The sequence below is a fragment of the Pelodiscus sinensis genome, chromosome 32 (assembly GCF_052426305.1).
Source record: "Pelodiscus sinensis isolate ZL-2025 chromosome 32, ASM5242630v1, whole genome shotgun sequence".
Classification (NCBI taxonomy): Eukaryota; Metazoa; Chordata; order Testudines; family Trionychidae; genus Pelodiscus; species Pelodiscus sinensis.
Genome location: NC_143083.1, coordinates 14,262,511 through 14,278,342, shown reverse-complemented (window position 1 = coordinate 14,278,342; position 15,832 = coordinate 14,262,511). Strand labels below are relative to the sequence as shown.

The 15,832-nt window shown below is 45.4% G+C and overlaps 1 protein-coding gene across 2 annotated transcripts in view; it reads left to right on the top strand.

Annotated features, from left to right (window-relative positions):
• The window catches only part of LOC102459794 (calcium/calmodulin-dependent protein kinase type IV-like), a 45,807-nt gene extending 33,644 nt beyond the window's left edge, over nt 1-12,163 (top strand). For both annotated transcript variants that reach the window (XM_006124964.5, XM_089774958.1), the window contains 4 exons: nt 2,064-2,139; nt 3,275-3,401; nt 7,106-7,258; nt 9,021-12,163. In XM_006124964.5, the coding sequence (XP_006125026.3) occupies nt 2,064-2,139; nt 3,275-3,401; nt 7,106-7,258; nt 9,021-9,302 (638 nt within the window). In that variant the 3' untranslated portion in view covers nt 9,303-12,163. The remainder of the gene's footprint in view (nt 1-2,063; nt 2,140-3,274; nt 3,402-7,105; nt 7,259-9,020) is intronic.
• Nucleotides 12,164-15,832: the final 3,669 nt, after the last annotated feature.

Here is a 15,832-nt window from a genome sequence, read left to right as displayed (position 1 = left end):
TGACTTGTTCTTCACAAACCCATGCTGGCTATTCCCTATCACTTTATTACTTTCCAAGTGTTTGCATACGATTTCCTTAATTACCTGCTCCATTATCTTCCCTGGGACAGACGTTAAACTGACCGGTCTATAATTTCCTGGGTTGTTCTTATTCCCCTTTTTATAGATGGGCACAATATTTGCCCTTTTCCAGTCTTCTGGAATCTCCCCTGTCTGCCATGATTTTTCAAAGATCATAGCTAAAGGCTCAGATACCTCCTCTATCAGCTCCTTGAGTATCCTGGGATGCATTTCATCAGGACCTGGTGACTTGCTGACATCTAACTTTCCTAAGTGATTTTTAACTTGTTCTTTGTGTATCCTATCTTCTAAACTTACCCTCTCTCTGCTTGTATTCACTACGTTAGGCACACCTCCAGACTTCTCGGTGAAGACCGAAACAAAGAAGTCATTGAGCATCTCCGCCATTTCCAAGTTCCCTGTTACTGCTTCTCCCTCCTCGCTAAGCAGTGGGCCTACCCTGTCCTTGGTCTTCCTCTTGCTTTTAATGTATTTATAAAAGGTCTTCTTGTTTCCCTTTATGCCTGTAGCTAGTTTGATCTCATTTTGTGCCTTTGCCTTTCTAATCTTGCCCCTGCATTCCCGTGTTGCTTGCCTATATTCATCCTTTGTTAGTTGTCCTAGTTTCCATTTTTTATATGACTCCTTTTTTATTTTGAGATCATGCAAGATCTCCTTGTTAAGCCAAGCTGGTCTTTTGCCATATTTTCTATCTTTCCTACACAGCGGAATTGTTTGCTTTTGGGCCCTTAACAACGTCCCTTTGAAATACTTCCAACTCTCCTCAGTTGTTTTTCCCTTCAGACTTGCTTCCCATGGGACCTTACCTACAAGTTCTCTGAGCTTATCAAAATCTGCCTTCCTGAAATCCATAACCTCAATTATGCTGGTCTCCCTTCTACCTTTCCTTAAGATCATGAACTCTATTATTTCGTGATCACTGTCCCCTATACTGTCTTCCACTTTCAAGTTCTCAACTAGTTCCTCCCTATTTGTTAAAACCAAATCCAGAACAGCTTCTCCTCTGGTAGCTTTTTCAACCTTCTGAAACAGAAAGTTGTCTCCAATGCAGTCCAGAAACTTATTGGATAGCCTGTGCCTCGCTGTGTTAGTTTCCCAACATATGTCTGGATAGTTGAAGTCCCCCATCACCACCAAATCTTGGGCTTTGGATAGTTTTGTTAATTGTTTAAAAAAGGCCTCATCCATCTCTTCCACCTGGCTAGGTGGCCTGTAGTAGACTCCTAGCATGATATCACCCTCGTTTTTTACCCCTTTTAGCTTAACCCAGAGACTCTCTACACAGCTATCTCCTACGTTCATCTCCATCAACAAACAGCTGTTTGATTCTAGAGCAGAGGTGGGGAACCTAAGGCCCAAGGGATGGCTGTGGCCCCTGGCTTGCCTGGATCCAGTCTCCGAAGCTCCGGGCTCCTCCCAGCAGCATTAGGGAGGAGTTCCTGCCCCTCCTCCATCCCGCCATGGGGTTGGAGCACACAATCTACACGAGGGGAATGTGGGGAGGGTCTTTCTCCTTCTTGGCTGCGGGCCACATCAGTGAGGGTTTGGTTTTTCTTTTTCGCTTCTTCCTTGTGTGAAGCTGATTTTTCTGTAGGTCGGCGGTCCCTGACCGGAAAAAGGTCCCCCTCCCCCGCTCTAGAGTAACTCTATTGCCCTATGATATTGCTTCGGATTTATAGCAATGAATCTGAGAGCAGATGCCAGGAGGGAAGTGCAGTGGTTAGGACTCTGGCCTGGGACTTGGGAAATGTAGGTGTAATTCCCTTCTCTGCCACCGACTTCCACTCTGTGGCCCTGGGCATGTCACTTAGCCTCTAGCTGCCTCAGTTCCCCATCTGTAAAATGCGGGTAACAGTACTGCCCTGCCTCCCTAGGGGGCTATGAAACACTCAGATGCAGTACTCCAAAGAGCAGAACTTGATCCTCAGGGTGTCGATAGGTGCCTCCTGCTTGCACGTTTTAACTGTGCATTATACTTTTAGCGCCTGAAGTTCTCCATGGCTGTCCATACGGCCCCGAGGTGGATATGTGGTCCGTGGGAGTCATAACGTATATACTGTGAGTAACGCTGAAAATCTCTGACAGCAGCCCATGCCCCTCCCTCCTTGCCGCTTTTCCCAACCACTGCCCTTCAGCCGTGAAGGAGTGATGCCTCTGAACACCGTCTGCCAAGATGCCTGGTGTTTTCACCAATTTGCTCATGCCACTCACACTAACTGCATGGCCAGTCCATGCAACCCTTGCACACATGAGGGCTTACACGAGGACTGCCATTAACAAGTCTTCTTGAGGACGTGCCAGCTAAGGAGGCAACTCTCAAAATCTACACGCTTAGCCTCTCCCGAGTGAGTGGAGTTGGACGTCGTGTCTCCTCACCGCTTTGTTGTAACCCCTCAGTCTCAGCAAGAAGCAGTTAACTCTAATGAGAAGTCTCATTAAAAGCAACTGGTGGTCCTGGAGTACCTTAGGGCATGTCTACACTTCATTTCAAAAGAAGTTACTTCGAAATAATAACTCCCCAAAGAACTATTTTGAAACCAGCATTATTCCTCTTCGCATGCAGGAGTTATTACTTCAAAATAACAAGCCTGTTATTTCGAAATAACGGGCGTAGTAGTGTGGACGCTCACCTTGTTATTTCGAAATAAGGGAATTATTTTGAAATAACTCCCTAGTTTAGACCAGGGCTTAGAGACTAACAAAAACTATAGAGAGAATCATGAGTTTATGTGGTTAAAACCCCCTTCATCAGATGAGTTGGACTCCAATTCATCTAATGAAGTGGGTTTTTCCCACAAAAGTTCATGATTCTCTCTGTGTTGCGAGGAGTCCTGTGACACCTTATAGACTAACTGAAGTGTAGGAGCATAAGCTTTCGTGGGCAAAGACCCACTTCGTCAGGAGTCCTCGCCGCTTTTGCAGATTCAGACGAACACGGCGACCCCTCTGATACTCTCTATGTTGGTTAGTCGCTAAGGCCTGGTCTATATTAGATCAGGCAGGTTGACTCAAGGTACTCCATCCAGCGACACAAAATGCGTAGCTGGATTTGGCATACCTTATGCTGAGCCTCTGTGGCGTCTATGGTGCGAGAGGCCAACAGGAGCGCACGCTGATGGGCAGAAATGTTCTCCTGCTACTTGTATGCCGCCTCCAATCCCCTTTTCTGAATTTTATCCCATTGTATTTTCAGGCTGTGTGGGTTTGAACCGTTTTTCGATCCAAGAGGGGACCAGTACATGTACAGCAGGATACTGAACTGTGACTACGAGTTTGTTTCCCCATGGTGGGATGAAGTTTCCCTCAATGCCAAGGACTTGGTAAGTTACCTGAGGTCTCCACATAGGATGTGCGTGAGACAGTGGCCTCTGGATTGTATGTCACGTGAGGGAACAGCCTGGCTTCTTGTTAGGGAAGAGCTTTGTAAGGACAAGTCTACCCCAGCAACTGTTACTAATAGAGTACTGTCACTTCGGATTATACCATGATCTTTAGCCATGTGGACTCTCTGTTCCAGAATAAAAGTTGCTCCACTTAAAAAAACCAACAAACCTGGAATTGCTACATTGGTCAGTTTCCCCCATGTAGACAAGACTTTAGCTAGATCACTTCACGCGTGACTCGTAGACACTTGGATGGTAACGTTTTACATCCACATAAGAATGGCCGTACTGGGTCAGACCAAAGGACCATCCAGCCCAGTATCCTGTCTGCCAACAGTGGCCAGCGCCAGGTGCCCCAGAGGGGGTGGACCGAAGACAGTGATCAAGCCATTTGTCTCGTGCCATCCATCTCCAGCCTCTGACAAGCGGAGACCAGGGACACCATTCCTTACCCCCTGGCTAATAGCCTTTTATAGACCTAACCTCCATGAATTTATCTAGCTTCTCTTTAAACTCTATTATAGTCCTAGCCTTCACAGCCTCCTCTGGCAAGGAGTTCCACAGGCTGACTATGCGCTGTGTGAAGAAGAACTTTCTTCTTCATATGACATTGGCTATGCCCTGGTGTAGATGACAGCAAAAACACAGGACAAAGATCATTTTTACTGTAGTCTACGTGGGAGAGACATTTCTATTTTGCAGCCCATAGGGCAGCGGTCGCCAACCTTTTTAAACGCAAGATCACTTTTCCAATTTAAGTCAAGCCAGGAGCTATCTCACACCCAAATACCCTAGTCCCGCCTCCTTTCCTACCCCTTCTCCTAGGCCCCACCCTGCTCATTCTGTGAACACTCTCAGAGTCCTCCCCACACCTGACAGTCCCCCTTGGATTTTGGGGAAGTGGGAATAGTTTGTTCAACGGCAGAAGTTAGACCCTAATGGTACCGATCCATTGCACAAACACTGACGAGATACTAGGCAGCATTGCTGGCAGGCGTTTAACCCCAAATTTGCTTGAGCAATAAAAAAAAATGAGGTTACATGATAATGAGTTACATGGGCATTCCTGTATAGGCATGTTAACCTACTATTACCAAAGTGAGCAAGTTACATTGGGACATGGAAGGCGGAGCCTTAAAATGAACATTAATTATATTTTTCACACCCTATATCAGGGCAAGCTGCCATGGGGAGGTTAGCCTTCTATCATTTGCCCCTCCCACTCCTTTATCGGCCAACAAACTCGGGCACTGAGAAACCTGGACCATTGGATGCATTCAGCATGGCAAAGACAGGCCTGGCCCTTTGTCTCTTACCATCAAGTCCTCAAGGAAGGGTGCAAGAATGCAAACCTAAGAGCATACAGAAAGAATGGTTCCACCGATATTCTCCAATACTGTATTAGGCCAGGTCTATCGGAGACCCAAAAAGTCAGCTTAAGGTACGCAACTCCAGCTACATAAATGCCATTGCTGGAGTCGATGGACCACAGCAGGCGGTCGATGGTAGTAAACTCTCCCTTCAGCTCCCCTTACTCCTCACGAATCGAGAAGTATCAGTGCTAACAGGGGGCCCCCTCAGTGTTTGATTTAGCAGGTCCTTACTAGACCTGCTAAATCAAATGCCAAAAGATTGATCTCTGATGTGGCAAGTATAGACGTGGCCTTATTCTTCTCTGTTTATGTGGTTTGGAGCTTTATTAGTGATCTTAATGAGGATTGCTAAGGTTTTGCCTTGCCCTCTGTCTGAGTGTCCTTGTCAAACACCTCAAGGGTCCCTACGAGATATTGAACTCAATGGGGTTTTAGTTCCGTGTAGCTAGATTCTGCGATATGAGCCCCCTTATCCTCCACCAGCCCTGTCCACGGCTCTGCCATTCACTTGGTGTGAGACTTGACGCAAATCTCTCCGTGCTCCGTCTGCAAAATGAGGGAGTAATACTTAGTTAAACATTTCGAAATCTCTGGGGGGAAAGCTTTCTATTTTGTTATAGCTGCTATTAAATAATTGTAACAATCGTTAATATAAAAACCAGCATTGCAGAGCAATTATTCCAAAGTGCACTATTGAAATATGAATGTCTCGAAAAGCACACGTGACTCCGTTTAGCGTCTTTCCAGTTTCACAAAGGATAAGTGACAAAAAAAAAAAAAAAGACCAAAATGGATGAGCCTGGTAAAATAACGACGAGAGACACCGTTAAAACTCTCACTGCTTCCAGACACAAAACATGAATGAAATTTGCCAAACCAAAAAAATGAGTCGACAGTGTGCTCTTGTAGCCAAGAAGGCTAATGGCATATTAGGTTGCATTAAGAGGAGCATTGCCAGCAGATCCAGAGATGTGATTATTCCCCTTTATTCGGCTCTGGTGAGGCCACATCTGGAGTATTGTGTCCGGTTTTGGGCCTCCCACTACAAAAAGGATGTGGATGCATTGGAGAGGGTCCAGCGGAGGGTGACCAAAATGATTAGGGGGCCGGAGCACATGATTTATGAGAAAAGGCTGAGGGATTTGGGTCTTTTTAGTCTGCAGAAGCGAAGAGTGAAGGGGGATTTGATAGCAGCCTTTAACTTCCTGAAGGGAGGTTCCAAAGAGGCTGGAGAGAGGCTGTTCTCAGTAGTGACAGATGGCAGAACAAGGCGCAATGGTCTCAAGTTGTGGTGGGAGAGGTCCAGGTTGGATATTAGGAAAAACTATTTCACTAGGAGGGCGGGGAAGCCCTGGGATGGGTTCCCTAGGGAGGGGGTGGAGTCTCCATCCCTAGAGATTTTTAAGTCTCGGCTTGGCAAAGCCCTGGCCGGGTTGATTTAGTTGGGATTGGTCCTGCCTAGAGCAAGGGGCTGGATTTGATGACCTTCTAAGGTCTCTTCCAGCTCTACGGTCCAATGGGCCACCTTCATTTTCTCTCCTGTGCCTGGCCCCAATTTGGGAAACCACTAGGCACGTGCTTTGTGTAGTGGGGCCTCTGACAGCACTTAAGTGCTTTAGAGGAAACACACCATCCCTGGGATGTGCTTGCTTTTGCTATACTCTATAATGAGTTAAATTCTTCCTGCCTCCGGCTGATGTCATTCTGCGTCCTAAAGCAGTGTTTCTCAGCCAGTGGTACCCTTAGGGGTACTCAAGAGAAGTCTTGGGGGGGTCCGTCAACACAACTGACATTTGACGAAAACTGAATTTTTGTGTTACGTTTTACACCGCGTTATGATTTTCGTACTTTTTACACCCCAAAATTTCATCGCCCACCTGGCTACGATTAAGTTGTTTAAACAAATGTGTTGCAACGGTAGAAGAAAAACGGCGCGTGTCTGAAAACCGTAGTTACTGGGGGTACTTATAATTTTTTTAAAGGGTTACTTTATAAAAAAAGGTTGAGAAGCACTGTCCTAAAGCAAGAAGAGGCAAAGCCCTTGAATTGCGCCGCCCAACCTGGGCCTGCAGAGGGCACCAGTGAGAAATCTCCAATCCCTTTTAAACAGCGCGGTTGTGCCCGGGAAAGCTCATGATGCAATCTACATGTTGTGTTAGTCTTCAAGGTGCTGTTCGTCTATTTGTTGTTTTTTAAGTGTTTCCCGTAACTCGGCTCCCCCTCTGAAGCTTTTTATATTAAACTTACTTCTTTGGGATCTGGCTGCAGGTTCAAAAACTAATTGTCTTGGACCCCCAGAAGAGGCTAACAGTGCAGCAAGCCCTAGAACACCCGTGGGTCACGGGCAAAGCAGCTAAATTTGCTCATATGGATAGCACACAGAAGAAAATGCAGGAGTTTAATGCCCGGCGGAAACTGAAGGTAATGTTACAGAGCCTGGCTGTTAATTGTTCTGGGGTATTTCTTCTTGCCCTTTGCCACTGCTCACAAGATCTGCGTCCACTATGCAGGCCAATTGCTCCACAACTTTTCTCTGACACATAAGTTTCTAGTAGAAACTTAAATGAAAAGTTCCCTTGAACCAGTTTTACTAAGGAAAACACAACTGTAAGCCTTTCAATTGTATGCTTGTTTATTTCTTAGGGTGTGTCTAGACTACAGGGTTTTTTCGAAAAAACTTCCCCTGCATCTAGACCGCTGCTGTAAATCGAACGAACGCGGCAGTTTTCGCGACCGTGGAAAACCTCATTGTACGAGGAAGAACGTCTTTTTTCAAAAGTGCTCTTTCGAAAAAAGGCGCTATGTCATGCACACTGCGCTTTTTCAAAAGAGAACATCCGGACTGCCTGGGTGCTCTCTTTTGAACGAGTGGCTTGCTTGTTGTCGTCTAAATGCTCTTTCAAAAGAGGCTTATAGTCTAGACGTAGCTTTCGAGAGGACAATGGGTCCTGATCCTGCAAAGATTTATGCATATAACCAGGAGCAGCCCTAGACTAGCTGCCAGCAACTGATGCCCTAGGCCAGTGGTCCCCAACGTTGAGTGGCTGCCGGGCGCCCGGGGGCGGGGCCACGCACGAGCCGCGCGCCCAGGGGCGGCACTGCGCATGTGCCGTGCGCCCGGGGCAGGGGCCGACAACGCACCCCGGGCCGGCACCGCGCATGGGCCGCGCGCCCGGGGCCACCCACGAGTCACGCGCCCAGGGGAGGGGCCGCCCATGTGTCCTGTGCCTGGAGCCAGCACCATGCATGTGCCGCGCGCCGGGGGGGGGGCCAGCCCAGATGTTTCAGCGGGCGCCCAGAAATCCCCCGGCGGGCGCCATGGCGCCCGCGGGCACCGCGTTGGGGACCACGGCCCTAGGCGAACCATGCAATCGGCGCCCCCTCCTCCAAACCCCTCAACGATATTGCCCCACCATTTGGCGCCCCATTTAACTTGGCGCCCTAGGCAACCGCCTAGTTCACCTGTATGGATGGGCCGCCCCTGCATATAACTTTAGCCAGATGGGTAGTCCAAGGGACTTCAAACTGACTCCTGTATTAAGCTTTGTAGGCTTAAGACCTAGGGATACACTTGACTACAATACAAAAGAAATGTGATAGGTTGGAAAATGTTAATACGATGAAAACGATATTTTCTGGTCGGTCTAATATGATCTGATCTCTTGTAAGAACAACTCCGGCTCTGATCTAAGCTATTCTGTTCTCCTTCCTTTCCATTTCCATGGTTGCATCTACACTGCACCGTTATTTTGAGATTACTAGCGTTATTTCAACATAACAATGCGAGCGTCTACACAGCGGCTTATTCCGAAATCTGTAAACCTCATTCTACGAGGAATAACGCTATTCCGAAATAGCTATTTCGAAATAAAGCGTGTGTAGACATTTCACTGCTGCTATTTCAAAATAGCCCCTCCCCAGGGCCATTCTAAATTATTCCTTCCCAGTGCCTCCTGGGGCTCTAAATTGAAATAGCACGTCTACATTAGGGGAGCCTGCCTCGGATTCGTTTGGAGTCTTCCCTGCAGTGTAGACGTACTATTTTGAAATAAGCTATTTTGGAATAACTATTCCAGAACCATTTCATGTAGCATCAGGGTGTTTCTGAACACTGAGTAGCAAATCTCTGAAATGCAGCCTGACCATGGCTGTTCACTGACTCTGCTTGTTTGGTTTTGACTAGGCTGCCATGAAAGCGGTCGTTGCTTCTAGCCGTCTCGGTAACCACGGGCATCACGACGGCGCCAGAAACGGACGTGCCCACGAAGGTGCCAAAGAACTATGCTCGGCCCAGGCAGCTGAGAACTCCCACCTTCAAGACAACCCTGACAGGTCTTCTGCGGCCAACTGCCAGGAATCCAGCGCAACAGCTCCCTCAGCAAAAGCGGAGAACTTGGAAGCTTTCCAAAGTGGCTTCGCTGCGGCTCCCAAGGGGGCGCTCAATGGGACCAGCTGTGAAAGTTAATGCTATCACTGTGGCTGCTGGCTCTGAACGAAACGATCTCCCACCGACTCTTGGCCGCAGCCACGTGGGGGGAGGAGGCAAAGGAAGACACTGCAGTGGGAGAAGCATCTGAGAAACGGTTGGACATGGGGCCTGGTCTAGGTGTGCTTTGGGAAGCAGGCAGTCTGTTGTGTGACGCATCCTTGTTTAATGTCCTTCCTCCAGTACAATTGCAACTGGTGGCGGGGCGGGTGTGTGTCTGTATGGACCAACCTAGCAAACCAAAGCAGGCAAGTTGGACTTCCAGCAAACTGGCCACCTGGTCTATTGCACAGGAAGGAAAAGCAAACAGCCACTGCAGGCATTTTTATCTTCCCTGCAGAAGAAATCTTATTAAGTTCATGACTTATTTTGTAATGCAATGTAAATACCCCTCTGAGGTGTTTTTAAGGTGGGAACACAGTGAATCTAGTATCTCTATAACTGTTCATCTTCAAGGCCAACGGCAGGATAGTTTAGGTAGGGTTGATAGACACATGAAGACCTCGACAATTGATGCCATGCAAAGAAATAGTGCTTGCCCTGTTTGATTTGTGCTTCAATTACACACCGGTTCAGCCTTGTGCTGCGGACAACAATGCAGATCACCTAGTTCTTAATATCAGAGGCCACTAGCTCAGCAACTTTTGCATTTGCTTTCCAAGTCACAAGTTGCACAATTCCAATTCTAACGATGACCAATGAAAATCTGTCTTCTGAGTATCCTAACCCTGTGTGACATGTAAGAAGCGCTGCTGTTTCTGGGCATGTTGGACTGTCTTGGTGCAGCATAATGTCATTTCAGAGTTCTCTTAAGGCAGGGGTGTCCAAACTTTTTTCAAAGAGGGCCAGATTTGATGAAGTGAACATGCGTGAGGGCCGACCATTTTGCCTGACATTCTTTGAACCATTAAAATTAAATGCAAATTAACTATTTTATGCAAAGTTTATTGCAAACGGCATACTTTTCATTTCGTCACATGGATGACAAATCTAAACAGGTGTTAAATCACTCTGCCTTTCATATCTGAAGGCCAGATGAAAAAAAAAATCCAGGAAGCTGAAATATATGTCAGGAACATTGTAAAGTACATTACATATTATTGGTAATAAAGGTTGTCTGTCAACTTTTAAGTTCAAAAAATATGAACAGGAACATAACACCAAGTATACATGTTGTGTCCAAATATATTTATAACTGATTTAGACCAACTGACATTAACTGAGATTTTACAATGTATTCTTCTCAATACATATGGATTCGTTGGGGGCCATAAAAGATAGATATTGCCAAATTACCTGGGGGGCCGTATTAAACCGGAACACGGGCCGCAATTGGCCCGTGGGCCGGACTTTGGACATGCCTGTCTTAAGGTTATCGAAATCAATTAAGAGAATATTTATGAAAAATCCTACTTAGGGTTTTGGGGGGGTTGCACAATTATACACTGGATAACCATCCAAAGGCATCAGATGAGCGGCAAATAATTTTAAGAATATATAGTCTGTTTGGAATTATGAGCTGCCATTCAATCAGATCACACTCTGCAGGTCCAGTCTCAAAACTGTAAACAGTGTCGTTCCGTTTATGTTAATGGAGCTATACCGGCTTACATGGCGGAGATACAGTGTGTGCAGGGATAGGCTTCTGGCAAATCTCAAGGGAAAGAGATTAGAACTTGTAAATAAAGCTCATTTTTGATACTTTGTATGTACAGTTTGGAATCTGAGAACAAAAGGGCTCACAAATAAAACGTACATGTCTGTTTAGCCTAAGCATTTCTGGTCGCTGATGCAACCAAAGGGGATGGAGAGCAAATCGTAGAACTACAAAAAGAGGTGCAATAAGAAACAAAGTCAAATGATTCTCAGATTTATTCACAAGTCGAAACTGGAAAGATTATACATGAGGGTTTATAAGGAAAAACGTTTTATTTATGTATTGAGCATTTTGATGTGGAGTAAAAAATGTGGGGAGAGATTAAATCCAAGGATTTTACTGATTGGAAAAGTTTTAGTACTAGACTACAGAAGTATTTCTGTAATTAGCATTTATTTCTTAGGTGGGGCATTAGAAAGAGATGCCCTAGAAGGATATCAGTTTGGATGCAGAGAATTTGTCTGAGAAGAAAAGAATATGGCATTCTTGAAAACAACTTATACCAGGTTAATGCAGTTCATATTGTTATCGAAAGATCAACAATGGAATCAGAAAGCTTTTTTAATGAATACAGGGCTTGATTTCACAGAGTGCTAAGTATGCCGGCACAGATCTTGCAAAACTCTTAACTCTAAGTCAATGAGAGTTTTGATTTTAGTAGGGTCAGGACTTCACCTTTAAATGTTGCTTTGCTTAATTGGACTTCAGTGCGACCACTCACATGCTTAAATTTAAGGACAAGCTTAAATGTTTTACAGGATCAGGACCAGAGTGCCTGAATTCTTAAGCTCTTCATGCCAACACAGCCCATAAAACTTAGGGTCCAACCCGGTGAAATGCTAAAAACTACTGGGTTGACGTCAATAAGAGTCAAGGGCACTCTATTTTGCAGGTTCGGCTACATTTTAAAAAAATGAATAGGCTGGGAACATTGAATAAGAAAGGATATTGCAGTGATAGAAGGAATCCAAGGGAAAATACTAAGCAAAAAAACAACAACCTGTCATTTCAAAAAAGAATGATTCTGTAAATAGCGATACTTAAAGAAAATGTACTCCCTGTATATTTAGAACATACAGCGTTGATGTGTAGAGATGTGTTTTAATAATAACTTACACAACCAATTGAATGTTGTGCTGTTGGTATTTATAAAAGCATCAATAAATAATAAATATTACTCATGATAAAACATGGATCCCTTGTGTTTACTGATGTCAGAGGGACAAGTTAAGGGATTGCACTGATAGGAACAAATAGTTCACAGCTGATCTTGTTTTTTACATGACTGAATTCATCATCACATACCAGACTTTCAGGCCTCAGGAAACTGAATATTACATCTAGGTTTTTAAGGACTTCCATTGCCTGACTTCTGTTTGACTTGAAGAAGAAGGGAAAGGATTCTCAGCTCCTAAGTCAGTGCAATAAGAATCTGCCCTCAAAGCAGGCCAGCTGTTGCCCAATTAAGCCTGCAAAGTAATTGGAGCTCAAGGAAATTAGAAATCCCTTGTTATGTTGAACCAGAAACAGTGCCTCTTAATAGTGAAAAGAATCCTTCTTTCTGAGCAGCAGTAGCTACAGAACACTTCTTCTGTCAGCCTAGCTGTGTCTACACCAGGGATTTTGGTTGGCTTCACTGCAGAGCTAAGGATGTGTGAATTTTTCACATTGGGAATGATGTAGCTTATTAAAAACTATAACTCTTGATGCACTCATTCAGAAGTGAAGTGATCTCATTCCCCTTTGAGGAAGTATCAAGTAAAACTGAGACCACTTTACTTCTCAGTGGCAGTGTGCATCGAAGAGTGCAGCATCCATGCATGTTAATGTCACAATTTTCATTTATTTCTTATTCATTTGTGTGAGCGTCGCCATGTAAGCCAGCCCTTAGATGTAATGGCACCAGTGACACACTTTGCCGTGGGGCTGCTCTGTCATTCTGTCCAATGAAGAAGGCAACCATGTGAATGGTTCTAAGCCAGTGGTATATTTTAGAAATGTGTGTCTGTCTGTCTGTTCAAGAACTCCACCTTAATGGTAAGAACTAGGACCACCAAATTTGGTATGCAGCTTGGTTGTGCCAGGACAATGGGACATGCCTGGAATTCAATTGTTTCTCACAAAATGGAAAGGGAGCAGACTGGCAGGAGGGACAGTTATACTACAGAATGACCACAAGGGGGCAGCAAGGCTCCAGAGATGGGGCCCAGGACAGCTATAACCATAATGGGCCAGCAGGGAGAAGGGGTGGAGAAAGAGACAGCTATCTACTATATATTTCAGAGTTTGTCTGTGGGTGTGTCTGTCTGTCCCCCAGCCAGGATGTGCACCCCTCCCTCAACTGTGTCTGCTACAGCTGGGGGAGAAAAGGACAGGTGCATCTCACCTGGCCCCAAGCTGCTGCAGTGAGAGGGGGCTGGAGTTGTCATCTCTCCCCGGGGAAGCCTGCATACTGAACCCCTCATACCCAGCCCCACCCCAGAATAATGATTTAAATGAAGAAAAACAAAATTTGAGTTAAGGACCTGAGCAACACCAGGTAAATCTTCTAGTAAGTAAATAAACAATGTTGTGGTCTGTTCAAAAGCATCTGGTGGTCCAGATTTGGCCTATAGTCTGCCTACTGACTATTACCCCGGTTATAGGCTGTCATCCTGTTGCAACTTGCCCTAAAAGATATGATTTTAGGCCCGGATCTGAAGAAAAACTCGGTGTAAGCTTGAAAGCACGTCTCTTTTTCCAACAGCAATTGGTCCAGTAAGAGCGATTATCTCCCCCATCTTGTTTGTCTAGTATTTGGAGACCAGCACAGCTCCAACAGCATTGTAAGTCACTTTAGGCTTGACAAAGCAATGGCTCCCTAGGCTGTCTGTTTGGTTTGGTTTTTCATACTGTCACATGCTTATAGATTTCCATTAAACCCCTCTGCTGGATGGAGTGAACGATCTGAACACTTTAAATGTTTAAGCCACTCGTCCACTCCAAGGTTACCTCTGCTGGAATCAGAGCACGCCTAGTGAGTTCAGACATTGAACTGTTTAGTAAGTCAAAATAAACACATACACTCCACCAATAAAACAAAAACAATGTAAATTTCACGGGCCCAAGGCAGCAATTGGCTTTTTGTTTTTCCAGGAGCATATCTCAAAGTAAAATAAATTCCCCGCCCTCCCGCCGCCACCTTCTCTGCCCCACTTGACTTGTATGACAGTTGGCTCTGACTGATGCTTTGGAGGCCTGTAAAGGATAATTTTCTGAAACTGGGGATAAAGAAAGTGGATTCCATGAAGACTGTAAAAGATGTAGTTAAGCAGAAAAAGCACAAACTCGCATTCTGGCTGGGGCATGATTTCACAACGCAAGCCTATGGGATAGCTAGTGGGTTGGGCTCTTGTGGCTGCTCTAAATAGAAGGAGGCTGGTTCTAGTCTGTTAGTGACTAGAGCTAGTCAGGAAAATGTTGATTTGTCTAACCTGAAATGTTCTGGGGGAACATTGTGGGTTTGACACACTTTTGAGAAACCAGAAGCAGAATTCTGATGGAATCCTGCTCTATTTCCTACTAGCTTGCCTGGGAGCCTGAACTTCTACAGTCTGCAACTCTGGGCACCCTTACCACATAGACTGCCACTGCATGAAGGACTTCAGGAGTTCCAAGCTTCCTAAGAACATAAGAATGGCCATCCTGGGTCAGACCAAAGGCCCATCTAGCCCTGTGTTCTGTCTGACGACTGTGGCCAATGCCAGGTGCCCCAGAGGGAGGGAACAGAACAGAGAATCATCAAGTGATCCCTCTCCTGTCACCCATTTCCAGACTCTAACAAACAGGACACCATTCCTGCCCATCCTAATAAGAATTGATGGACCTGTCCTCCATGAATTTATCTAGCTCTTTTCTCAACCCTGTTAAAGTCCTGGCCTTCACAGCATTCTCTGGCATCCTGACATAGACTTGGTAGGCCAGTAATAGAAATGTAGCCGTGTTAGTCTGGTCTAGCTAAAACAAAAAACAGGACTATGTAGCACTTCAAAGACTAACAAGATGGTTTATCAGGTGATGAGCTTTCGTGGGCCAGACCCACTTCCTCAGATCAAATAGTGGAAGAAAATTGGTATGATCATATATACCAAAGGAAACAATCAAAAAAATGAACACATATGAAAAGGACAAATCAAATTTCAAAACAGAGGGGGCTGGGGTGGGGTGGGGGGGGAGGTAAATCCCAGGCCAGAAGTTCTGGGATGGGTTTCCAGGATCACTGGGGCATTCTGGAAATGGATGACTGAAATTGACTTGATTCTTGTCAGTTTCCTGGCTGCCCACCCCAAAGGTGTGGGATGGGAAATGACCACTCTGGTAAGTTTCATGGGGGGAGGGAAGAGAGGGAATGGTCATGAAACTGACAAAAAAGGTGTAATTTTCATTAATCTAGTCCATCCTGCTGGTGGAGGGTAAAAAACACAAAACTGACAAGTACTGTGACAATTTCAAGAGTCTAATTCACAGGGAGGCAAGAAATTGATAAGGACTGTGTCAGTTTCAGCCTAGCAGGAACATGAAACTGACAAGAATTGCATCAGTTTCACAGTCTATTGCCTGGGGAAGCACCTCTATTAGCCTCATTTCGCATGGGCTCTTTAATTGACAGGGTTTTTTTCCCTTCCCCTCTTCCTTTTTTTTCTGCTTTATATTTGTCCCTCTGTGCCTCTTGCTCCATTCAGCTGTCATCTCAAGAAGTGGGCTATGCCCAGTCTATTCCCTGAGGTGAAGCATGAAACTGACAAGGACCATGTCAGTCTCACTGTCTAGTGGGGAGCTTGAAACTGTGCCAGTTTACATAAGAACAGTCACA